The sequence below is a fragment of the Pteropus medius genome, unplaced genomic scaffold (genome assembly GCF_902729225.1).
Source record: "Pteropus medius unplaced genomic scaffold, Ma_sr-lr_union100, whole genome shotgun sequence".
In the NCBI taxonomy this organism is placed as follows: Eukaryota; Metazoa; Chordata; class Mammalia; order Chiroptera; family Pteropodidae; genus Pteropus; species Pteropus medius.
Window position 1 is genome coordinate 15,538,384 of NW_024355205.1, and position 14,419 is coordinate 15,552,802.

General features: G+C 38.7%; 1 protein-coding gene, 2 long non-coding RNA genes and 1 pseudogene across 10 annotated transcripts in view; 2 read left to right on the top strand and 2 right to left on the bottom strand.

Moving 5' to 3' along the window:
• The window catches only part of VEPH1 (ventricular zone expressed PH domain containing 1), a 184,503-nt gene that overhangs the window by 161,145 nt on the left and 8,939 nt on the right, over nt 1-14,419 (top strand). For all 8 annotated transcript variants that reach the window (XM_039857868.1, XM_039857870.1, XM_039857869.1 and 5 more), the window contains one exon: nt 3,750-3,867. In XM_039857868.1, the coding sequence (XP_039713802.1) occupies nt 3,750-3,867 (118 nt within the window). The remainder of the gene's footprint in view (nt 1-3,749; nt 3,868-14,419) is intronic.
• LOC120598800 (uncharacterized) overlaps nt 1-14,419 on the bottom strand; it is a 40,019-nt gene that overhangs the window by 24,053 nt on the left and 1,547 nt on the right. The window lies entirely within an intron of this gene.
• Nucleotides 2,022-2,144, top strand: LOC120599156 (uncharacterized; annotated as a pseudogene).
• Nucleotides 4,966-9,156, bottom strand: LOC120598802 (uncharacterized). The gene is made up of 3 exons (XR_005651757.1): nt 8,203-9,156; nt 6,005-6,104; nt 4,966-5,465 (listed from the first exon to the last, which is right to left on the bottom strand). It is a non-coding gene; the product is annotated as an uncharacterized LOC120598802 (long non-coding RNA).

Consider the following 14,419-nt stretch of genomic DNA (forward strand, 5'->3'; position numbering starts at 1 on the left):
CTTATTTTTCCCCTAAGAGGCTTTGCACGGGACTTTTTATATAATTTTCCAAATTCCTGCTCCCATTAATGATTTTTTCTAAAACTGGAGTAACACTCATTTCCTCAGCTGTTTAAAAACATCAATTTCTCTTCAGGGGCCTCTATCCCTTTTGAATTAGATGATGTTTATCAGAAAAATCCTTCTTAGTGTATGCTTACTATGATTACATGTTTTTTCTTTAAATCAACAGAAATAATTTGGATTTCAGTATTCTTCAAGTTTTATTGAGGCCTAATCTGAAGCATACTTGGACAAATGTGACACTCTAAGCAGAATTATTATTTTCATTGAGAAATGGCCAATGGGATAACATTCCCTTCTTCATGGCACAATCTCAGTATTGATTTTTATTGCTGTATAACAAATTACTGCAAACCTAGCAGCTTAAAACAACACATATTTTGTATCTGTTTCCTTGAGTCAGGAGTCTGCTTGTGACTTAGCTGAGTCCTTTGCTCAAGGTCTCATAAAGCTGCAATTGAGATATTGGCTGGGCTGTGTTCTCATTTGGAGGCTCGAATGAGAAGGGTCTGCTTCTCTTACTGGTTGGATCTCTTACTGGTTGTTGGCTGAAGGCTGCCTTCAGGTCCTAGAGACCACCCACAGTTCCCTGCCATGTGGCCCTGTCCACGGGGAGTTCACAACATGGCAGCTTGCTTCTTCAAGCAGGAGAACCTCTCTATACATCTAGCAAGACGGGTCCTCTGCATGTGTGTAATAACATAATCATGAGATTGATATCCTATCACATTTGCCATATTCTTGGTTAGAAGCAAGTCACGGATCCCTCCCACACTTAAGGGGAGGGGATTATACAAAGGGATGAACACCAGGAGATGGGAATTATTGGGAGGGGTCACCCAAGAGTCTGTCCACTCCAATCCCATTGAACTAAACGGAACTGTACTTAGATATAAATGATTTTTATTATCCTTCTAGAGTCTAGTTGTCTTAAAGGAAGTTTATAATTCTCTAAATGAGTCAATCTTAGTTCTCCTGTCTTAAAAAAATATAAGAAAAAAGAAAGAAAGAAATCATAAAGCAATTCTTAAGCAAGGCCTGGGGAAGCTACAAGACCCAGGAGGGTAAAGAAGATCAGTGGGCGAGAGAAATAATGACCTCAAGCACATTAAGAGGTTAAACATTCCAAAAATTTAGGTATCACTGGTTGTTGGTTTGTGTTTGCTTGTTTTGTGATTTATTTTGCTTTGATTTTCCACCAACATTTAGAACTCCATGTGTTTCATCCATCTCTATTAAAGTTGTCTGTTATTGCCAACTTCAACAGTTCATAGAACTACCATCCATCTTCTTCACTCCATTCCCTTTGCTCGACACCTAAATCCTCTGAAGAAGGAAGCCTGCTTTTGACTTCAGAACCTGAACACTGGGATGGAGCTTGCCATCTGTCTTAAACTTTTTAAGTAACTTTTTGCCAAGACAAATGTGGATTATAGGCAACAACCTGGGACATTTCTGGTCTCCGAACAGGAAAAATAAGTAACCCTTAAGTACTATCTTAAGTACTTTGTTTGCTGGCAGTGTTCGTGGTGAATGAAAATTTGATCCTTAATTGTGTGGGAAATAGGGAAGTGATCTGCATGCCAATGGCCAAGTGCAGACTTCAGAGACTTAGCAGTTTTGAAGCTGATATTTATGAACATCTGCTTTCTCCCATAAATTTTAATACAGATTTCATCCTTTGAAACCTACAGAACTCCCAGGTGCTTCTTTGGTCTGTCTTGGGAACTTGTTTTTAAAAAATTATTTTCAAGTCTCCTTTTTCACGCTGAACACATTAGAAATCACTTTTGTTGAAACAACATGCTGTATATACAGTGTCTATTGGAATGCCTAAAATATGGTATTAAATGCTACCAACAAAATGCTGTATTCAGCTCATCGAGCCTCCAAAATGTCCACTCCGATAACACGAGCCATAATAGTCTAAAATAAAGAATGTTTCAAAAGTATTTCTAGTCTACAGCCATGCCACCCTGAACAAGCCCAATCCTGTCTGATCTTGGAAGCTAAGCAGGTTCAGGCCCAGTTAGTACTTGGATGGGAGACCACCTATCTAGGAAGACCAGGTGCTGTAGGCATGGGGGAAAAAAAAAAAAGTAAGGGATTGTAAACTGACAAGGTCCTTGAAATCTGTGAGGTCAACCAAGGGTTGTCTCACCTAAAACAAAAGAAAGAAAAGTATTTCTAGTGCCAGTTCATGCCTTTCATTATTCCACATGTATTTATTTAATGCTTGCTTATGTGACAAGCACTTTTAGGTGCTGAGGTGACAACAGACAAGAATACAAAAGACAAAACCCCTGACCTCATGGTATTTATGTTCCAGTGAGTATAAATGTTCTCTAAAAAGAATTCCCTTAAAATTCTCATAATATGTTCATATAGTTCATCAATAAACTTTGCACTGGGCTTGTAAGCCAATGATGTTAATCCACTCCTGATGCTGGACTAGACTCTGAGGATACAACTATGAACAACATAGATATGTTTCTGCCCTCAAGGAGCTTAGGATCTAGCATACTTCTCACCTCCATCAAAAATGTAGACCTAGAAAACCAGAACTTTGGGATAGCATGTGGGTAGCCACTTGACCATTCTCTATTTTAGATCCACCATAAACAGTGCAAATAGTGCCTCCATCCCTTGGCTCTTGGACACACTATTACTATGGGTAGAAGATATGAGTGTGTGGGCCAGAGGAAGGGAAATAAAATCACAGAGCTACAGAGGACAAACACATAAGTCAGCTGGGCATGTGCAGAGCTAGCAAAGACATTAAATGCCTCTTAGGAAAGCAACCTTTTAAGACTGCAGTTCTGGCCACCCTGTAGTAGAGGATACAAGTCATTTACATAATAGGAAAGCCTCGGGAGGACAGTAGAGCTATTTAATTTGGTTAAGCGAATAGTTTTCCATCCATTTACAGTGTAATGAAACCTCTCTCCTCTGCCTCTTAAATAGGAACACATTGGCAAGATGCCGCAGGGCACTTAAAACATGGGCAGTCTTCTTGGAGTGTCAATTCTACTCAACCATTTGGAGGAGACAAAGTTAATTAATTTACTGATAAGTAATTTAAGACATTCTTTTCCATTAAAATCAATACAGCCATATTATGGAACAGAATGCAAAATTTGCATACGCTTTTAAGATAAAACATACAACTAACACAATGATAGAGCTGAGTGCTGAAGGATTAAGCCCTCCCCCATATTTTTCATCAGCCCCCTGTAAAACCAACCTAATAAAAATAATTTTTTGATATGGATCATTGATTCTCAATTTTATGTAAAATGTATGCAAATGACAAATCTCCCAGTGGCATTCCTTTCTACCATGCTGCCACTTAGATATCCCTACTTTTAGAGATTCTGGAGCTGCCACCAGATGCAAGAAAATTCTGGGCCACTTCAGGCTCTGACCCCTCACCCTCCACCCTGCTGCCCAGCCCTGGGGCCCATGCTCACTGCCTCTGCATTAAAGAGCACTCCCTTGGAAGAGTTTGAGGTGCTGCTCTTTTCCACGGTGAGGCAAGAGGGATCTTCTCAATACTCTGTCCTCATCCTTAGCACAGAGATTAAGCATTGGCCATCCTGCTTCTACAACCCCCTTCCCAGTCTCAGAATGCTATGTAGCAGGCAGATAGATCATTGTGTTCCTTGTGCTTTGTATTCCTGAAACAGGATCTGGACCAGGTACAGCTCCATCTGGAAGAAGTGAGGTTCTTTGATGTGTTTGGCTTCAGTGAAGCAGCAGGCGCGTGGCAATGCTTCATGTGCAACAACCCTGAAAAAGCAACCGGTGAGAGATATCTCCCTTACCGCTCAGAATCATGTGTGTCCCTGGGCTTAACAAGGATCTAGGAGCCCTGCTCTTCTAGTTGGCCTTCTTCTTGCATAAACATTGTCAGTCGTGATGATGCACAGAGGTGTGCCTGATCACCTCTGCTTCGTGCTGAGAGAGGTATCTCACCAAAGTGGGGGTGAGAAAAAGACATGATGTTGAATGGGAGAGAAACGTAAACCAGAAATGAGCAAGAGAAAAAATACCTTACATATAGAAGGTTAAGAAAGCAGTACTGACTATTTTGCCCTGGAACCATTCTTCATTTCAATCCAAATGACCCTGAGGGTTAGAGAAAAAGAAGCATTGTGTCCAAAGCCTCAAAGAAATAAGACCGCACATAATGTTATCTCCTAGTCATTCATCCCTCACACCTTTGCTTTATGATTACATTGTGTAAGAAGCAAAGACACAGGGTAAGGAATTATTTGAAGAATAACTTCATAACTAGTTAGTCATCCTTCCCCTTCCTTTCTGCTGCCCAAGGAATTTAGTCTGCTGACCTTGATTAAAAAGAATAATTGTTAGTGACTATGAGCTAAGCTCTGTACTAAACATGTCAGATATCTCATCTAACCTTCACAATAACCTTATGAGGTTATTTCTAATATTATCTCTGTTTTACTGATGGACAAATTGAAGCACAGAGCAATTTGATAACTGCCAAAGTCACACAGGTAGTAAGTTAACAGTGGCAGGATTGGCATGCAATCTGCCTCCAGAGCCCACGCTCTTAACTGTTTCACCCTTCTGCCTCCTGGTTATACAGGCCCCAGTCTGACTAGCGGAAATTGGTTGGTAATAAGCCTATGTTCAAAATTTTATGCTGTCCGTGGACACAGGATATGTCACCAGTACTTCGCCATTGGAGAGGACACAGAGCTCTCAGCACTGTCACTGCTCAGGAACTGCAGTTTGGACCAAGAGAGCTGTGTTATAACTCTGTTGAGCACAAAGCCACTTTGTAGACAAGCCACCCTCTAGACAACCATTGGTTATACCACCTATACCCACGCCTTTAATTTTAGACTTTTGTGCATTTTAAAGATTACCCATTATGGCAAGTCTATCTTTGCTAATTGCCAAGGTGTTGAGGCTGAATAGAAAAAAAAACAAAACAAAACTGTATTTATTTGGCCAGATGGAGATGTGAGGGGCTTGCAGAGATGTATCAATTAAAATGCATTACCCCATGGAAAAGGTATGGATGGAAGAAGCTGGCAGTTAAGGATGCAGCTTTTGTGAGGCACAGATTGTTGGCTGATTACAGAGCCAGGATTGAGCTGACGCCAGAGTGAACACCCCAAATTCCAATTTTTAACAAGTTGATTTGCTCAATAGGGAATTGGGAAATGGAACGTCTCCATTAAAAAAACCTTCCAATTTCACCTATGAGAAAGATAAAATATAAGAAAAACTTTGAGAGCATGATGAAGTAAGGTGCTTATCTTAGGTGGCTCTGACAGGTCCTTCAGAATTTCCATTCCAAGTAAGCAGAGTCCTTAATTCAATAAACAGTTCATCATATCTAGCCAAGAGAGGCCTCAGGAAAGGGACTAGAAGTTAAAAATACAGTGTTCCTTTAATATATGTTTTCTCAAATTCACTGCTATGCACTTGAAAAGAACATTTTGCACATTCACTCTTCCTTATTTCTCACAGTTAAATATAGACTGAGAACATATAGCAATAAAAATTCAAACAAGGCCAAATATTTTATAGCAGAACATATTGAATCAAAATGTTTGGCCCTGAAAACTTCAGTGTGCTTGAATTCCTTTGCTCACTTCCTTTTACTACATGAAAAGGGGTTTGAGTCTGAGTGAAATCTTATTTTAAACTAGTATTTTCATCAAAAACTCTTGACTCCCTAAAAATTTTATATGGATTATTGATTGTATCTTCTGATTTTTATATAAGCATATAAATTATATATTTAATCTAAGTAAAAGGTCTAATATAATAGTACTGGTATATATATTATTCACAGAGATGATACTTGCATTCATATTTTGCTTAAATTATAAGTTTATAGATGATCAAGACATAGGAATAAATATGTTATTTGATTATGCACAGCTAGCATAATACTTACATCTCATTTTTTCATTTATATAATGCGCATTTGTTGAGTTGGGCAAAATGTCTTCTATAGGCTGAGCCTTGGATAACAAATAAGGTACAATATCTCTGCCCTAAAACAATTCAGAATCCTGTTAGGCCAGAAGGCATATATGGAAAGATCTAGCATACTTTCTTGTATATTTTTAGCATGCAATAAATACTTATTGAGCGAGTGAAAGACAGAAAGAAAGAATATTTAGAAATGGCAACACCAAAGCCTTGAATATTAAAATATGATGTTTCAAGATTGTGATTATGTGTTAACCATGTCAAACACATCACTGTTCCATATCTGGTGCATTTTGAATCTGGCAAATAGATGTTGGTGCTTGTTTTCTCCTTGAGAGAAGTCACCACATATAAAACAAAGGGTTCACTTCCAGGTCTGGGTTAGTGCCTGGTGCTCAGAGCAAGCAAGTCCATCACCATGGAAGCCCAGTTGCAGACACGGCCCTTTTAAGAGGCATCTTCAGCTGCCAGCTGCAGTTGCCACAGCCTCTGTCCCATTTAGCTGCTGGGGACCGGGCAGCCTCATGTCTTCGCCTCTTCCCATCTTCTACCATTGCTGGGTGATGTCCCACAGGGCCCAGATGTCCTGTCAGCCTCAGGAAGGAAGGGTCTAAAGAAGTGTGATTGGAGTCTAGGGCAAAAGGCTGAAGAAACTGGATTTGGGTTTTTGTTTTTGTTTTTTTAAGGTACTGACAAATGATACAGTAATTATTGTCAAGTATTCATTGTTCAGGCATTAAAAAAAAAGTCTCTGGCATTTCCATAAAAGAGGAACAAAATATGAGGTAATTAGAAAACTTTAACTAGATATCAGGAAATACATACTGAAATACAAATACTTCTTAACAGTGTGTAGAATAAACTATGGTACTGGAGAAATTGACAGCAAACCAGCTGGTTTCCATGGTCACCTTAAGTACATTCCCCTCTTCATGTCACAATAACTCCCACTCATCTTCCCACCAACTCCACCATCAACATGCCCAAATTCACAGGAATTTAGTATTTGGTATTCAATAAAATATGATTAGATGCAGATGAAGAGGTAACCGAATGCTAGAATAGTATAAAGGTCCTGAAATGATTATAATTGTTGGCATTTATCATGCTAACTATGTGCTAAATTTCACATGCATTTTTCTTAGTAAGTCACCATTATTGACTCCATTTTACAGATAAGGAAACTGAAACACAGAGTGGTTAATAATTGTGCCAATGTCACATAGTTACTAAGCAGTAGAACTAAGATTTTAATCCAGGTTAATTTCTAAACCTGCAACTTCGATCTCTAGGGCAAATCCAAGTTGAGGACATGGAATATTGGAAATTCCAACAACAGTTATTCCATTTTCTTACAATATATTGGAAAGACCAAGTGATCAATGACTTATTTTACTTAAAGAAGTGCAGGGACTTTGTGTGAGAATGTGTGGGAAGTGATCACATGTGCGAAATGGTTACAGTAGAAGCTATTTCCAGACCCTCCAATTGCTGATTCAGTTTCTGATAATCATTTAATAAAAGTACAGAGTAGATTAGAAAATCACTGAAATAACTCAAGAATCCTGAGAGACTTGCCTAGTGGTGTTTATTGCCAATCCCGTTACTCCACAGGATTGGGAGAATAGATATTGAGCAAGTAAATTTAATAGAACAGGACTTATTTCTGTTTCATCGTGTCTGGAATTGCTAGTGCATGATAACAGTAAGAGTTAGTCAGCAGGGCCCTCCTGGAATACATCTGGCTTTCTATTCAGTAACATTTTTTAAAGAACAAGGGAGAACTAGGTCATGACTTTCACTCTTTTTTCTTGAGACACATGAGATGTCTTTGTTCTTACACCCTACAAAAAACAACCCAGAGATGGCTCGGCTTTGGCGCGTGTGTCCTCCTTTACAAATCTGAGCATTCCACGGTGTGAGTGCTCTCTTAGTCATTAGATATTTAGATATTGAATGTGAGGTCTCCTTAGGTTATGAAAGAATGAAAAATTTTTTCAAACAACCTGCTATCATGATTCCTTTTTAGAACTTGATTTCAAATATTTGTGCTGTAAGAACATGTTGTGCATTATATCACATGGAAAACAGAGATGGTTTCAAGATGATATCAAGAAAAGAAAGGCCTCTGTGAAGAGGTTTTCTTCAAACACCACAAACCGGTAATACGTGGTGGCCCTCCTTTGCTGGACACCTTCAGTGTGGGCTGGGTGACCTTCCATTCCAGATGCCAGTGTGAAAATGGGCTAAATGACCTCTGAGAACCTGACTGTAAGACACGAATAGCCTTATGAGTCCATTCATATAAAACTTTTCGATTTAATTACAGTATCAACATTCACAGAACTTTAAAGGTGACAAAAGAAAACCCATTTTGGACTTACGCAACGGCTGGGTTTGTCTCATGAAGCCTTCCCTCTTGTCATATGTTAGAATATTGTCACATATGCTAAATTTTGGTAGAGTTCAAAAACAATGCACTGCTGTGTAAGACAACTTCACATTTTCATATTTATATACTGTTAGTGACTACTAAATATTGATTAATTACATAAAACCTCAGTTTGTTTTTCAAAGATACTTTGAATTACTTTATGACAAAACAAATACACACTTATTTACTCAGATAACATTATCCTGGAACTTTTTTCCTTTTCCTGCCTCTTCCCATCTTCATGTTTTATGCCTTTCTGGCATGGGTATTCCTTCTCTGTTAACACTCTCCCCCCTTTCTCCCTCCCTCTTCTTCTTCTTTTTCAAACACACACACACACACACACACACACACGTGCACTCACAGTGGCACACATGGACACAGCACCCCTAGGTAGAATAAATTCTCTCCTCTCCGTCCTTTCTGCTCTCTGCCCATGCAGTGTACACAGCATGTTGCCATCAATTTCCCCCACTAGACGGTAAACTAGAGGAGGAAGGACCATGGATTATTCACCTTTGTGTACCCTACCTAGAGCCTGGCACATAGCAGTTTTTAATAAGTATTTGGCAAATAGATAGATGATTGAGTAATTCATGGATCATATAAGTAATAGGATGACTACAGAAGAAATAGGATTTATTTTGAAATGCGACATTTAAGTCTAACTTTAAAAAATCTGATATTTTCTCAAAATTAAAAAAAATCTTATTGAATTGAAATCTTGAAATAGCATCTTTTGCAAAATAAACTTTTGTAAGAAAATATTGCTATGTACACCTTATGGATACTCAATTTTTATATTGCATTGAAAAGTTTCAATTTACATAAACACACAGAACCCCTAGTAAACTTGCTAATAACTTTTGAGCCTCAATGAGAAATATGCTAAGATCAGTAACCTAGCACCCTTCAGGGGTTAACAGTTATTATTCATCCAGCATCACTTTCCTAATTCTCTGCCTTTCCATAATGGGTCAACAATCTTGTCTTGATATAGATAAAAGTGTCTGATATGCCTGATATTTGCAGCAAAGCATTAGTCACTCTGTGGTTATCCATAAACCAATCATCATGCATGCAAAAATGTTCTTTTTCACTTGGAGAATAAGCTGAGTCAAGCCAATATCCGAAGGAGGAGAAGCATGATTTACAAAGGCAGACTAGACTGAGTAAGTCTGGCTCAGAATGATGCTGATTTAAAAAAATTTTATGTAGCTTTTAAAATAAAGCATTTCATATATGTTAAAAGTGCTCAAAAAAAAAGAAAAAGAAAAAGAAAAAAGGGCTCTAGTTATCATCTTTCAGAGTAATCCTAATTTTTTATTTACCTATATAAATACTTTGGTAATGAAATTTGTTTTTCAGCCACAAACACACCTCTGTAAAAGATATACAGGTGCTTTTAGCACCCACTGAGAATGAAGTCATCCACTCTCTCAAGAGGGCGGCCATATTTTGACCTCACCTTCTCAGAAACTCTGTAGTATAGATTACCCTTTCTGTCTTCCCTATTCAATTTCTCCATCCCTTCCACTGGCTTTTAAACACATTCAACTGGCTTACCTTCTCCTTTCCCTTCACCTACTGCCTCTCTCTCACCTCCTCTGTAAAGCCAAGAGAGTTGTCAGTGCTCAGCCTCTGCATTTCCTTGTCTCCTTTTCCTCCTGACTTAACCCTCCCTGATCTGCCTTCTAAGCCCATTATCTCTACAGCCATTAAAGTCATGTGAGTTACCCATACACTGGATATGTTTCAGTCCTTGTGTTAACTTGCCGTTTAGTGGCATTCAATTCTGTTGACCAGTATCTGCTCCTTCAAACATTCTCTGTCTTTAACTTCTAGTCTCTCTCTCACTCTCTAAACAGTCCTTGGCCTCCTTTCCAGGCCTACCTTCCTCTATCCAGCTATTCATTGTTGGAGCAACTCTCTTCTCCTCACTGTACACTCTCTCCCCAGTCAGTCTTTGTTGGTTCTGCATCTCCAGTAACCACTTCAATGAGACAAATACCAAATGCCTATCTGCAGTCCAGGCATCTCCTCTGAACTCTAGATTTACTTTCCTACTGCCTAGTTGGTGCTTCAAAGCACCTCAAAGGCTATTCATTTAAGTTAAAACTCATGATTGTCTCTCCCTTGTCCCTAAAGACCACTTGGTCCTCTTCCAGCATTCTCTATCTCAGTAAACATAACATCGCTCGTTCTGTTGGACCAGCCAGAGACCCACTGTTCTCTCCCTCACCCTCATCCAATCCATCACCCAATATTGTGGATTTTAGTTTTTCAATTGCTCTCAACTCTATCTGTCTCTCTCCATTGCCCTAGAGAAAGATACAATCACCTATTGTCTGAAATGACATCAATAATTGAGCCACTCCAGACTCTTCTGAAGATCTATCTCCCACTCAGTCAAAATAATCTCTTCAAAGCACAAATCTGATGGTACCACAGGCTGCATAAAACCTTACAGTATCTTCCCATAGCTCTTAGCTTAAAGACCAAACTCCACAGCATGCCCCTCACAGCCTCACATGCCACGGTCTCTCCCACCCTCTCCAGGCTCATCTTGTCACATATGCCATCTGCTCCTCTCTGCTCTAGCCAGAAGGGCCTTCATTCAGTATCCAATATGCACCACACTCCTTCCTGTGCTGCCTTTCTTCCCAAAGTGTCCTTTCTCCCCTCTTTACCTAGTTAATGTAGATTTTAGCCTTCTCATTACAACTCAAATTCACTGCTATAGAAAAGCCTTCTGCCACCTTCCTGATTAATGCTAACATCCTCAAAGCGCCTCAGATCTCCCCTCATCACAAACACTGTTACGGCTGCCGTCTTGTTTTTCTACATGTGATTATCTGATGAACATCTATTTCCTCTAACAAATAGTAAGTTCTACTATTACTATAGTAATAGGAACTCCCCTCCTCCATCCATCCTCAGCCCCTGGCACATGTCAGAAGCTCAATAAATATTTACCAAATAAGTGAGCAACTAAAGTTTGTATCTTCTCTGAACATTAGTAAAGTTTTTCTCAGGCAAGTGATGATAAAAAATAAATTAATAAGTTCACAGTGATACATTTTGAGATAAAAAATCATATTCATATAATGACATATCCAGTGTACATTTTGTGCTAAATATATCATTTGTATAAACAGTAACTTTTCAAACAAGTTGTTTTCAAAAGTACTGTAACAGATCGTTTTATTTAACAGAGTAGGTGCCATGTATATATATATATATCAAATATATTTATATATCAAATACACAGAGTGTGATGGTAAAGCTTCCAATGCAGACACTGGAAGACTTCTATTTATTGCCAAAAGGTCTGAGGTCAAGTGTTGCACTACAACAGATGGAACTTGTGTCAAATAATTTCACAAAAACATTGTAGACAACACTTCGAATGTTCTAAAACACCAAGGATGTACAGGCAGGTAGGGTGATGAATAGGATGTGCTCAATTTATACAACAAAACAAGGTGACCCTCCTTATCACACACCTGGTACAAACATGTCTGATCTATTTTTCCCCATGCAAGGAAATCTCTACAATGCATAAGCAGTGTGGGAAAGCACTGAACATTTAAAACTGTCTAAAACTCTAGAGCCAGCTATTACCAGTAATACCTATCCATGAGATTATATTAATGGAAGAACAATGTGGGACCAACATGAGAAGTGTGTGTGGAACCCTTTCTTGCTGAAGTTCAATTCTAAGATTGAGCTATTATTTCAATTCACTTCTACCATCTTTTGCCATTGGTCCCTACTAGTCATTACAGGCAAGTCTGGGCCAATCTTCTTTGATAGTTTCCCATAAAGGCACAAAGGAGACCATACTTACTGTTCAAAACTACTGAACAGGTTGCCTTCTTGGCAAGTGATTTTAGAATTTTTGTTTCACTGTCTACATAATAAATAAGCCAAATTCTACAAAAGTTGATTCTGAGCATTTTTTTCTGTAATTCTCTTGACTTAAGCCAAGGACACGCATATGATCTTACACTGCTATTTTATTCTTTAATTTTGTGCAAAGGTTATAACAATTTTCTTCCCACTATTGGTTTTGCAGTTTTATTATTTTGTGTATTATATCATCTATTACTGTGATCTACCACGAGGCTACCATCATTTCCTAGACATTCCTGAGCTACATTAGAATCACCTAGAGATCTTGTTAAAAATGCAGGGTCTCTAACCCCAACCCAAAATTGTGATTCAATAGGTTTGGAGTAGTGCCTTGGAATGTGCATTTTAGTAATTTCAATATGGGTGGCCCTCAGAACACAGTTTGGGAAACACTGCTTTACAGGCTTATAAAATAGTAGTTCTGAGGCTTCGTTAGATGATTATTTCAGCAACTGCTAGAGAAGCATAGAAAGCATACTACATTTTTATGGGTATGGAATTACTGAGAAAGAAAGCCATTTGGTCACAGGTGAAAGTGCCCTCAAAGGGCTGCTGTCAGATTGAGTCTGTCTGGCCTATTTGGGACCTACAGCATCTTGTAGGATGCTACAAAATCGATGTGGGATTATGCCTCCTCATTTATTCACTACTAATAAGAAAATATAGCACCCTAAAACACTGCCTGGATATTCATAAGAAACATGCCATTCATTATGATCCTTAGTGATTTCAAAAACCACAGACATTCTGTCTACTAAATGTGGCTCCTATGACCTCCTCATTTAGTGCTTCTATCCCTCTTTAAGCATGTCTTCTGTAATCATAGTTGGCTTTCTTACAGCTGGCACATTCACACACAAATCAGTAAAACCATGGAAGGAAATTCAAGTAAATTTGAGACTCTCAATAAATACAAAGAAATTCTCCACAGACCGCTTCCCAGAAGCGGTGATTTCAAGGAAAAATCTCAAAATTCAGTTCTTATTTGAAAACTAAGTATTTGAGATTTATAATTTTTCTTATGCCTTTTTTTTAAAGTCAAGAAAGAATATCTAAGGATTCAAATAACACAAATTAAGTTCATGACAGTGTCAATTATGGAGTATTCATGCACAGTGCAATACTTTCAAGACAATAGTTGCAGAAGCCTGAAAGCACACGGTATAAGTAATTTCTGAGTCTGGATGGAATTCGAGGTGCAATGTGAATAGTGGTTGTGTGAGAGTCACCATCTACTGTCATAAAAACAAGCAGAAAATCTGGAAGAAAAGGGAGCCAACTCCGATAGTGTGGCAAACGCTCCCAATGAAGCTCAATCAATTATTGGCTTGGCTTGAAAATAGCAGTCTTGATGAATAAATGAATCAGTTACTCAAAAACTCCCTTTTGGGACTCTGAATTGCCCATCGTACCTGAAGTTCAAAGCCTGCAGTCCTTGAACCTCAAAAGGGTTCCTGTCTCACTCTGAATTCTCGCACTGTTCCTAACAGTGTCTATTTCACTACATTTTGGATTGGAGGGAAAGAGGTGGGTTTTATGGTAAAGCATATGGTATTTACAAATCTACCAGCTAGTTCTCACAATAAAAGGGTGAGGATGATCATTTTATGTTGACGATGACGATAATGCTGATGATCATGATGATAGCAGCCTATTACCTATTGATTCCTTACTACGTACCAGGCACTTGGTTAAGCAAGGCCATGTGAACCTTTGTGGCACTTTTATGTGACTTTATTTATGGTGAGTGAAATCCACTTGAAGTGCATGGCTTGAACAGCAAAATTCAGGCTGAATTTCAGGCCCTTCTCACCACTGTGCTGAGTGCTCTTGTGCAGTGAACAACCTGCATAGCCATTCATGGTGGCCCTGTTGTTAAATGACATCTCTAGAGAGGAGAAAACTGAAGCTCGGTGAAGTTAAATAACGCACAAAACCAGTCAGCTGTTAAGTAGCAGACTTTAAACTTCAACTGAAGTCTGGCTTTGAAGCCACTGCCCTTACCCCATAAACAATAAGCATATAACA